We start from the raw sequence: 13,580 nt of genomic DNA on the forward strand, positions 1-13,580 counted from the left end.
TCTTTGCATTAATTTAATATTGGGAAACAAAGCTTAACTTGTAATTTATCGTCTAACAACGTCACAAATCAAAATACGTCTTGCACAAACTCAAATATTTTAGGTACCGCGACTAACCTGTCTCAACACGACGCTTTAAATTCTTTTGATAAGACTGAAAAGGCAATTTTGAAGGCAGCAACGAGGCGGCGAAAGCACAACACGGAGGGGGGGGGGAGGCTGACACAAGCACAAAGCAAAGTGGGCGTTACTGACAGTTCAATAAAGGGCGTCATTCGAGTGGCGAAGGAAATAATGTGCACTTCGCGCGGTCCGGCAAGTTTAACTGCTTTAGTTCTGGCCAGCACCCCGACGAGTGACCATACTGGGACTACCCTCATTCTTGGCTACGAGAACCTAGACACCCCACAAATAAGAGGCGAGCCTGTTTATGCTGAACACTCGTGTCACTCACGCGCTTTGCAACACTTTTCTCTTCATGTTAAAACCAAATGCTACAGTTTCATGCCACGAAGGTTAAATGTAACTTTACCAGTGATGTGGGTCTAACTGCTCTCTTCCTATGGTACTCACCTGTGTGGAGAAAAGAAACATGTTAGCATAAGTAACGATACATTGTGCAAAATCCCTCTCTCTCTCTCTCTCTCTCTCTCTCTCTCTCTCTCTCTTTCCAATTAGAAACAAGCATTTAAAAATATAACAAAGTGGAAATCAAATATTATTTTTTTTAAACATTGCTATCGCCTCCTTTAACAAAATTAATAGATAAAATTTTACCACTTTTCTCTAAAAGTTTATTAACTTTGTGTAATTCCCAGAGCTTGAAATATTCCATTGGTCAAATTGGTTTTAGTGTCGAAGCTACCGCGGGAGATTTGCAATGTTCATGATGCTTCCGAAGATGATTTTTCCTGGAGGATCATTTTCCCTGGAGGCTCCTATTATGAAACCATGAAAACTGAGAAATTAAATATTTCTCTGGTTATATATACTTCTTGAACACCGTTTTAATCTTTAGTCTCGTGTTTTGCTATTTCCCATCTTTCTTCCTTCTCTTCATATATATCCCACCAGGTGAATATGTCTATCCTCTGTCCAGCCAATCCTCAGACTCGCCGTCATGCACATCCCTCTCATTATCTTCCTAATTAGGCCAATTCAGTGAGGTGGTCAGTCACCTCGCTGATCTCTCGACATCCGCTATTCGTGTGGCGACCAGCATTAACGAGCTATATATACATTAACGAACGAATCTACGTGTTAAAACGAGAAACGAAAACTTCTTCACGTGTATTAGTAGGCTTTTCATGTACCAACTGAGCGATACAGGGATTAGAACAACAACAAAATCTGAGTAAGGTGTTCCATGAATTGTTCACAGGACTGTTCAGAGAGTATTGTTACAATGAATATGAAACCAAACCTTTTCATTATACCAGGATGTACCTGGTGTCTACAAAAGAAATTCGATAACTACTATGGTAAATTTGTAAATTTAAATAAATTTATACATAAATTCGGTAAATTTATGCTAAAGTTATAATAATTTTTTTGGAGATGCCAACAGACATGCGAAACACCCATTAAACATAGTGATTCTCTTGTTCAACGAAACACAATCATTCATTACCACAAAACGGCATAGATATCGATGGTGACTTTAACAAAAAGGTGGAGTTCGAACCCATCCTCCAGCTTCAATTCTCCCATCGACACGTCCCATTCTTTCACTGTGCACCCATTATAAAACATAGTAACGTTTTAACATGTGACAAGGTGGAATAATTTAAGGGATTTTTGTCAAATTACCGCAGAAATTATTGACTACACCAGCTGGCTGTTATAGAACTGTTCTTACGGAAGGTATGAACTAGGACCCTAACCAAACGCGTCAACCCACCTCATCCACCAAAAACATTGGACTACAGCTGTTGTGCAATACTCCCACACACCAGGACTAAAGCTGTTGTGATCCTCCAAAACTTATTTATATTCAGTAACTAAAAATTATATAACATATATATATTTTGTGTTTTGACATTAAAATTGAAGCCACGAGACGTGTTTTTTAATCAAAATTATAATATACATATACACACACACACATACACATTATATATGTATATATATATATATATATATATATATATATATATATATATATATATATATATATATATATATATATATATATAAGTTTGTGAGGGTATATATATATATATATATATATATATATATATATATATATATATATATATATATATATATATATATATATTTGTAAAAAGTTATTTAATGAAAATTATGATAATTGCAATTAATCCCTTGGAGGGTAAAAAAAAAAAACAATATGGGATATGCTGGCAGAAAAGAAAAATTTTCTTCTGAAAAACACAGCGGCATAAATTCGGACATATTAATCAAAAATATGTAATTTTATCCCCCAGTATTCATCAAAGTGGTTGTGGAGTGTGACGACCTGCGGAATCATTTGGCAATTTAATTGAAATGAGCTCATTCCGATGGCGTTAATCTGACCAGAAACCATCAAATCCTTTCAGCTCCCGGGGTAAAAAAAAAAAAAAAATATATGAAATAAACAGCTAGTTCTTTTACTAAAATGTACTTTTTTGTTTTTTTACCCAAAATTAACAGAGTACTGTAGTACATGGAAGTTTAGAATTACTAAAGCAACAACACTGAAATAAGAGCAGCATATTCGAGATAAAGTATTATTAACTTATAATTTCTTATTATGTTCTCTATGTGGCCCTCTGCCTCTTATTATGTGCTGTAGGTGGCCTCTGTCTCTTATTATGTGCTCTGGGTGGCCTCTGTCTCTTATTATGTGCTCCATATGGCTTCTGTCTCTTATTATATGCTGTAGGTGGCCTCTGTCTCTTATTATATGCTGTTGGGGAGCCTCTGTCTCTTATTATGTCCTCTATGTGGCCTCTGTCTCTTATTATGTGCTCTGGGTGGCCTCTGTCTCTTATTATGTGCTCTAGGTGGTTTCTGTCTCTTATTATGTGCTCTATGTGGCCTCTGTCTCTTATTATGTGCTCTGGGTGGCCTCTGTCTCTTATTATGTGCTCTAGGTGGTTTCTGTCTCTTATTATGTGCTCTATGTGGCCTCTGTCTCTTATTATGTGCTCTGGGTGGCCTCTGTCTCTTATTATGTGCTCTAGGTGGTTTCTGTCTCTTATTATGTGTTCTATGTGGCCTCTGTCTCTGATTATGTGCTCTGGGTGGCCTCTGTCTCTTATTATGTGCTCTAGGTGGTTTCTGTCTCTTATTATGTGCTCTATGTGGCCTCTGTCTCTTATTATGTGCTCTGGGTGGCCTCTGTCTCTTATTATGTGCTCTAGGTGGTTTCTGTCTCTTATTATGTGCTCTATGTGGCCTCTGCCTCTTATTATGTGCTCTATGTGGCCTCTGTCTCTTATTATGTGCTCTGGGTGGCCTCTGTCTCGTATTATGTGCTGTAGGTGGCCTCTGTACGCGACAATCTACAGAACCTTTGAACACATTTTTAGTGTGTACAAGTGCGTGTATTCGAGGGGTTGGAGAACAGAAGCTGCGGGGTGAGAGGGGAGAACAGAAGATAGCCTCTCATCTCCTATGTTCCTATTGTTCTAGAAGAACAATATATATAATACAATCACACGGCTCTCCTTCTTGACATGTGTACAATCATGAAGTTGTCCTGCCCGAGCAGTTAGTAGATAAAGAGTGAGGAATAAATGGGAGTAGGAAGAGAAAGGGAGAAATGAGAGTTAATGAGTGTCAGATTGATAAATTTGAGACAAATAGCAACCAAAAACAACTCGAAGAGGCATAATGTTTTGAGTCGAAAGTGAGAGGGTCGACAGGTAACCCATGTACATGTCGCTCTCACTCTCACTCTCCCTCCCTCTCTCTCTCTCTCTCTCTCTCTCTCTCTCTCTCTCTCTCTCTCTCTCTCTCTCTCTCTCTCTCTCTCTCTCTCCTCTTCCTTTCATCTCTTCCGCACACTCTCTTCTCCCTCTCATAGTTCTAGCACCCCTTTTATCTCCCTTATATCCTGACTTCACTTCGCCCGCCTCGTCTGCTCACGCTGTCAAGTGAGCGCCACCATTCACAGTGAAGGACTCATCTCCCATTTAGAGAATTTGTTGCCAACATAAGTTGCCTTGGACCACCACCACCACCACCAGGCCCGCAACACCACCACCACCACCACCAGGCCCGCAACACCACCACCACCACCACCACCAGGCCCGCAACACCACCACCACCACCACCACCACCACCAGGCCCGCAACACCACCACCACCACCACCTCCAGGCCCACCACCAAGCCCACCACCACCAACACCACCAGGCCCGCAACACCACCACCACCACCACCACCACCAGGCCCGCAACACCACCACCACCAGGCCCGCAACACCACCACCACCACCACCAGGCCCGCACCACCACCACCACCAGGCCCGCAACACCACCACCACCAGGCCCGCAACACCACCACCACCACCACCAGGCCCGCAACACCACCAACGCCACCACCACCACCAGGCTCGCAACACCACCACCACCAGGCTCGCAACACCACCACAAGGCTCGCAACACCACCACCACCACCACCACCACCACCAGGCCCGCAACACCACCAACACCACCACCACCACCAACACCACCACCACCACCACAACCAACACCACCAACACCAACACCACCACACCACCACACCACCACCACACCACCACCACCACCACCAGGCCCGCAACACACATTAGATGATCAAGTCTCTCCACCCGAGATAAACTAAAAGCTAACTCTCAACACCGCGTATCGCAATTAGCTCCGCTAGTTAATTAGCCTCACCGCCCCCCCCCCCCCAGTAGTATACATCCTGAAGCACATGAAGTGTGGCGCTATTTACGGCTACTTCATTCCTGTGTTCTGGCAACAGCATCTTGGAGCTGGTAAACAAACTCTATATTTTAAGACGTAGACATTTCTCTTGAGTACTAATGAGGTTACAAGATGCCGTTCTACATCAGTCTTTTCACGGGAGACTTGGGAATAAGCAGGTCGTTCCTCCTGTCCAGAAGCAGCCACATGTTCTAAGTTACTGTTGTACTTCCTTTAAATCCTTCCTTCATACCAAAGTGGTATGCGACAGGCCTGCCATCCCATCCCAGGCCCCCCATCAACTCCCTTTCAGTAACACTGCAAGAATCTCTTATTACCAGCATGGGTTTTGTTTGTCTTTACATACGGGTACATGCATCTTGCTCTCGTCACTCCTGGAGACCTGCAGCAGCAACAGCACCAACAATATGTGATCTGGACAACTTTGAGACGACCGCATGGCCGCCGCGCTGTCTCCTGGGGTTTGCCAAGTTGCTGAAGTTATTCCATTATCTTCCACTGTTCTTGTTTCCACTACACCCGACACCTGCACCACTTTCACCAACTCTTGTTTCATCGTTCCTATCAACTTCAAGCATTCGACACGATGGCAAAAGTGTATTGTTTCTGTGTACTCACCTAGTTGTACTCACCTGGTTGTACTTACGGGGGTTGAGCTTCGACTCTTTGGTCCCGCATCTCAACTGTCAATCAACTGGTGTACAGGTTCCTGAACCTACTGGGCTCTATCATATTTACACTTGAAACTGTGTATGGAGTCAGCCTCCTCCACATCACTTCCTCGTGCATTCCATTAATTAACTACTCTGACACTAACAAAATTCTTTCTAATGTCTCTATGACTCATTTGGGCATTCAACTTGCACCTGTTTCCCCCGAGTGTGTCAGCCTTCCTTTGTTAAATAGACTGCATTTGTTTACCCTATCAATTGCTTTGAGAATATTGTATGTTGTGATCATGTTCCCCCAACTCTTCTGTTGGGGGAACAAATAACCCTCAGCGACGTGAGGTTTATTTCCCGTAGTCTCACCTCATAGTTCATGCCCCTCAGGGCCTTCAGTTCGGGAACAAGTCTGGTGGCAAACCTCTGAACCTTCTCCAATTTAGTCTTTTGGTTGTCGAGATATGGACTCTGTGCTGGATCTGCATACTCCAAGATGTGAGTGTGAGTGTGAGTGTGTATGTGTGTGTGGCCACACTCAAGGGCCGCTACACCTCCTGCGCGACTTCTGTGGTATTCACAAGTATCCGTGCTGTGTCTGTTGATATTTATTCTGTATAGTAATATGGTGAATAACACCCGCATATTAGAACGTCACCCTGCACGATCGTGTCCAATACACTCATTAACTTTGTATGGAGAAACCAACCACTTGGCCTGGACGGTAGAGCGATGGTCTCTCGTCAAGCAGGTCGGCGTTCAATCCCCAACTGTCCAAGTGGTTGGGCACCATTCCTTCCCTCCGTCCTATCCCAAATCCTTATCCTGACCCCTTCCAAGTTCTATATAGTCGTAATGGCTTAAGTGCTTTCTCTGACAATTCCTTCCCTTTCTTATCGAGAAGAAAAAGTGATGGTGGAGGACTGGAAAATGGGGGGGGGGATTTAAAACCATTATGGCAATGGGATAAAAACTCTCCGTTGTTCATTATTATTTTATACTGCACCCCAATCATGGCCAAGTAATTATCAGGAGAAAGCGGTAAGCCAGTACGACTACAGTACTCTGTAGATACGAGGACAGGACAAGAGGCTGGAGGTGAAGACAGTGTGACGGGAATACTGCACATAGACAGTCGTCCAGAGACTTGTAAAAAGCATTTCCGTCTCTGCTTCAACCAAAGTGAATATTGAACGCCTAAGAAGTTGCTGTGTAAGAACCTCAGACTCGGCTTTTCCCCAGCTGAGAAACATCTAAAGTAATTAATGTTTCACCGAGAATGATACTATGTTCTCTTTCTCTCTCATGTGTATATATATGCAACATGTACATCACTCCCAAAAACCTTTATATCTGGGGAGTTGCGGATTCTATTTTGTCAGTTCCCCTTTCTCTCTAGGTAGATCTGAATATCAGTAATATTGTGTATGAAACATATTGTTTGAATCTTTCAAATTAAAACTATTCCTAGTGCGACACACGCTTTTCCAGTGTAATACAGCTGTATTAAATGGCCGACCTGACTTGTTATGTATTTTGAGTAAATATCTTGGCCAGCTGATCAATCTAAACAATGACTCCCGATTGTATAAGTGCAATATTCCATGAACTATGACTAAAATGTATTAGGAGACCTGCAGACCATCCATATTAACAAAACACAATAATCACAGAAAACCACGCCCTTCTAAATGATAAAAACAATCATATAATAATTATCTGCGAACCCAGCTCTTATATACGAGTCTCCTAAATTAGCCTTTTCACCTGGAAATCAGGGACTCTCCATCACTACTGGTACTCTTCGTTGCAATTGCTTCAAACTTGAAGTTTAGCGCATGTGCAACGTTCATATAAAAACACTCCGATAACACATCATAATGTCAACTCATATTCACCTTTAAAAAATCATAATATTGGTAACTCAATTTACTTCTATTAATGACAATCGTGCAAGCAAAATACTCGCACGTAAAATGCAACTCGTTCCTCGGAGGCAGTCAAACTCACACTAGGAAACAACATCACTAGCGGCAAATCTCTCCAATATCCTGGAGGTATAATAGCAGTCAGTGTACCGTGTCGTTACTCTCGCTTCCTCACATGCTTCATCCTTTTAAACAAATCAGAAAAGGATTTACAGATTTATATTTATTGAAAACAGCTTTGATAAATCCTGCCTGAGCCGCTCTCCAACTCACTAAGATATATGTTTGTTATATGTCTCCAACTCTCTCTCTATATATATATATATATATATATATATATATATATATATATATATATATATATTATATATATATATATATATATATATATATATATATATATATATATATATATATGTGTATATATATAAGTGAGCAGTATACGGTTAAGGGTTTATGTTATGTGTAGTGATTGATTGTTTTTGCCAAGGAGTGAATATGGGTGGAAGTGGATTCTGTACACGAAGGTGTGTGTGGTGGCGGGGGAGGGTGCCCGTGTTGGGGGGAGGAGGGTGCCCGTGTGGTGGGGGGGAGGGTGCCCGTGTGGTGGGGGGGCAGAGTGCGCGTGTGATGGTAAGGGGAGGGAAGGTGTGAGTGTTATTTTTTTTTGGGGGGGGGGGAAGGAAGGTGGAACGCTGCACTTCAAATATTCAATTACTGCTATATCAACCTTTCCAAAGTATAACACAGTAGCTCCCCCAGGAGTTATTGCTAGAGTATATTCCTCTCCTATGTTGCAGAACAAATTATATTTGCAATGTTTTGAGAGTGGCTGAAACCGTACTCCATACTGACGACGCCACTCGATACATAACCAGCAAAAACTATGACACGCATTAATAACACATTCAAATTGTGATTTAAACTCTACAATTTATTTTTCATTCTATCCCAAAGACGTACCTCTTAATAGCAGGAAGACCAAATTGGATTGTACGCAGACGCGGAAATAAATCCAGGAGGAGTAAAATCACAAATTCACAAGACAAGACAAACGTCACATACAAGTGTTCCGTACAGCCCTTCTTCAGGGTGTATACCCTGAGGAAGGGCTGAACACCCTGAGGATGACTCACTGCACGATTTTTACCTATTGTGTTATCAGTGAAAAACAAATTTTTCATATATATATTTAGCATTTTAAATTATAGTATTTGTGTTGCCATGAGGTAGGTATTGTTAAGTGTTCTGGATCTGTTTGCCATAACTCATATGTTGCTGAACCCGTTCTCACACCAGGCTGTTTAAAGCAGCGGCCGTCCTCCCCAGACGCATTCATCAATTTTAACATACTGTATAATAAAAATTGTTTGTTCTGAGTTAATATTATTATACATAAAAATTATGTCCATAGTTGGGCGTAGGTTAGGTTAGGTTTGGTTAGGTTAGGTTAGGTTAGGTTAGGTTAGGTTAGGTTAGGTTAGGTTAGGTTAGGTTAGGTGTTTAGGCTCTGCTGCCGATTATTTGTATTTTATTAAGTACTCGGGTGAAGCATTTACAACCCGTCCTCGACTCAACTCCATTACAGCCAGCGATCGACCCCAAAGACGAATTAATAAATGTTTACATGCTGTTCATTCAAAACGGGAATTTTCTCAAATAGTAATACATTTTACAATATATTAGCATATTAACCGTATATAGGCATAGGTTAGGTTAGGTTAGGTGTTTAGGTTCTGTTGGCGATTGTTTGTATTTCTGGTACGTGGGTGAAACATTTACAGCGTTGTGATTCGAAAAAAAATCGTCAGTGAAGCACGTGTTCGGAAAGTGTTCGGACGAAATCAGTTGTGAGGCTACAGCCCGTCCTCCAAACAAAGATCCAAAAGTGATTCCATGCACCCGCCAAACCCCCTGTTTATGAATGAAAAACGGTTTACACACGACTCACAACTGCTGACGTTCGAACATATCCGGATCAAGTGCTTCACTGACGAATTTTGTTCGAATCACATCGCTATAAATGCTTCACCCACGTACTACAAATACAAATAATCGCCAACAGAACCTAAACACCTAACCTAACCTAACCTATGCCTATATATGCACAATATGCTAATATATTATAATATTAATTTATACTTGAGAAAATTCCCGTTTTGAATGAATAGCATATTAAAATTTATGAATGCGTCTGTGGGGTCGACCGCTGGATGTAATGGACTTGAGTCGAGGACGGGTTGTTTATAAACAAGGATGGAGTTGGCGGCTGCATCGAATAAACATTCGGACTTTATTGATGATGACGGTTCTAACAGAACCATTTATTGTACTGTCATTATTATTATTATTATGTCTATGCATACATGCTACAAGGCAGAGTGTAGTAGAATACAGAGTACAATCCAGGTAAACAAATCCATAAGGGCCGTGACGAAGATTCGAACCTACGTCCGAGATCTTCTCAGACGCTGCCTTACGTCCGAATCTCGGACGTAGGTTCGAATCCTCGTCACGGCCCTTGTGGATTTGTTCATTGATGCATCACACGTTATTGTGGTTTGTGTGTGGTACAATCCAGGTAGTCGAAGGATTAGAATGTCTCCAAAGGAGGTACATAAGGAATTCCCCCCCCCCCCCCAAGAAAAGCTGGCCAACCATCCCTCCTGTGATCTGCTCCTCGCCAATTACCAACCACTCCCACACTGCTCAGGACCCGCCAGGTAACCTAGCGCCTCATTATTTCCACCAACACTTACTTTTTTTATTTTTTTTATTTCTCGTTCGCTAAGGTTACGATATCGTTAGCGTTCGCCGGCAAGAAAATAACGAGAGCGGGAGCCGAGGCCCAAGAGGTTATAGAACAGTTACTGTGGCAAGTGGATGTTATTGGCTGAAAACTCGACGGTGAGGGTAGTTATTGGAGAAGCTGAGAAGAGGCAAGATAAGAAAGGGACGATGGGGGCGTGATGAGGAGGGGAAGGAGGGAATGGGAGGGAGGGTGAGGGGGGGGAGAGGATGGGAGAGGGATGAAGGGAGGGGGAGAGGGAGGGTCGCGAAGAGTAGAGGGGGGGGGGGGTAAACACATTAGCATTTCCTCCACAACAATAACTGAGAAGGAATGATCTTGTTCAGGTTTTCTGAAAATTCTCAACCTGCGGTGCAAACTGCAGGAAAATAATACAGAGTTGAAGGAGTGACAAATGATGGGAACATTGAGGTGAGGAATCTCGAGGTGAGAATATACACACATGACACATTCAAAATACACATAACCCACGAGAGTCCACGGGGTCTTAAAACAAACGGAAAACTCGGTAATTTGGTTTAGTACACACAGAAATCACAATTGCGTGATGCATCAAATGAATTCAAATTGTTTTGACCATGTTGTAGCTCAGTCGATTAAGGCAGCGTCTGGGATGCTCTCGGACGCAGATTCGAATCCTCGTCACGGCCCTTGTGGATTTGTTAATTTGGTTTAGTGTCCGGCCTGAAACCTATCAACCACGTGAAACTAATTAAGGCCACAATAATAGCTTTCATACCAACCAACAAGTACATTTAAGTCCCCAACGTACTGAAAGACTAAACATTTCGTGCATGTACTCTCATAAATGTTGCAAATCAATCAGTGGATATGTTCCAGAACCTGTAGCATTGCTTTGCGTATCTTAATATTTGCCGAATTTTGTGAACTACTTTTAATGCAGCCGGATTCAATAACATTTTATTTCAGTAAGAGATTGACTCAGTTAATTCAGTTTATTTAGAAGACATACATCACAAACATAAATAATGAATGCATTAGAATCCCAACAACTGTGGGTCGATGGATGTCTGCGCTCATTGGTATTGAGTTCATAATTTCGTAGGGGGGCGTTATGGGCAAGTGGCTTACTGACTGCACTTAGCACACACATACTGCAAGTGTGTGTGTGTTGAGAAAAAAAGATAGTAGTAAGTAACAGTTGAGAGGCGGGCCGAAAGAGCAGAGCTCAACCCCAGCAAGCACAACTAGGTGAATATAACTAGGTGAATAAACACATACACGCACTCAGAGGAATTGACAGGGTAGACAAAGATAAACTGTTTAACACTGGTGGTACGCGAACAAGGGGACACAGGTAGAAATTGAGTACCCAAATGAGCCACAGGGATGTTAGAAAGAATTTTTTCAGCGTCAGAGTAGTTAATTAACAGGCGGAATGAATTAGGCAGTGATGTGGTGGAGGCTGACTCCATACACAGTTTCAAATGTAGATATGATTAAGCCCAGTAGGCTCAGGAATCTGTACATCAGTCTCTCCCTTCTTTTATCTAGTGTCGTAAAGCTCAGATACATGTGTGTGTTATGTACTTACCTAGTTGAGCTTGCGGGGGTTGAGCTCTGGCTCATTGGTCCCGCCTCTCAACTGTCAATCAACTGGTGTGCAGATTCCTGAGCCAACTGGTCTCTATCATATCTACACTTAAAACTGTGTATGTGTGTGTGTGTGTGAGTGTATGTACTCACCAAGCTTTACTCACCTAGTTTTGCTTGCGAGGGTTGAGCTCTGGCTCTTTGGTCCCGCCCCTCAACTGTCAATCAACTGCTGTACAGATTCCTGAGCCTACTGGGCTCTAACATATCTGCATTTGAAACTGTAGGTGTGTGTGTGTGTGTGTGTGTGTGTGTGTGTGTGTGTGTGTGTGTGTGTGTGTGTGTGTGTGAGTGTGTGTGTGGTGTGGAAAAAAAGTTATTTACTAAACAGTTCATTGAAAGTTGAGAGGCGGGCCGAAAGAGCAAATCTCAACCTCCGCAAATACAACTAGGTGAATACACACACACACACACACACACACACACACACACACACACACACAGAGGCGATCTCACACTTTCTCTCTAATTTTCACGCTTACTCTCATATACTTTAACCATGACACTTTTCACTAACGCTTTTCCTATAAAGCAAAATGTGCACCTTAAAAATATTCTTTGGGCCCCAGGTGAGGCACGCACACAGCATTTTATCGGATAACAGTGAAGTTAGAAATAGGGAGGCGGTGTTATAACGTTGTGGGGGAGACTTACCGCCCTATTCCCCCTCCTATAAAATACCACGATGTGACTATAAGAGATTGGCAGAGAGAGAGAGAGAGAGAGAGAGAGAGAGAGAGAGAGAGAGAGAGAGAGAGACGCTCAACCAACAACAACCATCTACCCTCCTGTATTAACTGTGCCATTCTCGTGACCACAACTCATTTGGAACATGTTCGCCCAAAAGGTATATAGATACACTTTTAATCAAATCACCCGACTATATGAAGGCTCTGGCACACAGGTGACTCCACCCCTTCCCTAATATGAATGCAACTTAGCATTACATAAAGTTTAAACTTTAGGTAAAACTCAAAATAAACTCATGAAGCGGAGCGGTTGCTTTGGTTAGTCTTCAAATGAGCTGGCGTAGTCAAAAACACATATCGTTGCATGTCGTGTTGATTTAGGAGCAATGAGAGTTTTGCAACTGAACCTCAAACTTATGAGAGGGCCAAAAAATAACACTCATTATAGACCCTGAGTACCAGAATGTGAGCAATATGTTCCCGTGAAAACTCTGGCTACTCTTTTTTATCAACACTTTTGTTACTTCCCATTCTTCCATTCTTCGATTCTTCCCCCCCCCCCTCTTTTGTGTCCTCTTACCCCCTTCATCTGTCTCTAGTTAGTCTGTTATACCCTTCTTTCTGCTCTACCTGAAGCTGCTATTTCTCTTCTGCTGCTGTTGGTGCAGCTGTTGTTGTTGCTGCTGCTGCTGCTCTTGTTGCTGCTGTTGATGCTGTTGTTGTTGCTGCTGTTGATGCTGTTGTTGCTGCTGTTGGTGCACCTGTTGTTGCTGTTGCTGCTGCTGTTGTTGCTGCTGTTGTTGTTGCTGCTGCTGTTGTTGCGGCTGTTGATGCTGCTGTTGTTGCGGCTGTTGATGCTGCTGTTGTTGCTGCTGTTGTTGTTGCTGCTGCTGTTGTTGCGGCTGTTGCTGCTGCTGTTGTTGCGGCTGTTGTTGCGGCTGTTGCTGCTGCTGTTGTT

The 13,580-nt window shown here is 42.5% G+C and overlaps 1 protein-coding gene across 1 annotated transcript in view; it reads left to right on the plus strand.

Annotated features, from left to right (window-relative positions):
• The first annotated feature begins 12,432 nt into the window (after positions 1-12,432).
• The window catches only part of LOC138367758 (angiomotin-like), a 2,030-nt gene continuing 882 nt past the window's right edge, over positions 12,433-13,580 (plus strand). The window contains exon 1 of the mRNA XM_069329710.1: positions 12,433-12,502. Coding sequence (XP_069185811.1) covers positions 12,433-12,502 — 70 coding nt within the window. The remainder of the gene's footprint in view (positions 12,503-13,580) is intronic.

This window comes from Procambarus clarkii, chromosome 23 (assembly GCF_040958095.1).
Source record: "Procambarus clarkii isolate CNS0578487 chromosome 23, FALCON_Pclarkii_2.0, whole genome shotgun sequence".
NCBI lineage: Eukaryota > Metazoa > Arthropoda > Malacostraca > Decapoda > Cambaridae > Procambarus > Procambarus clarkii.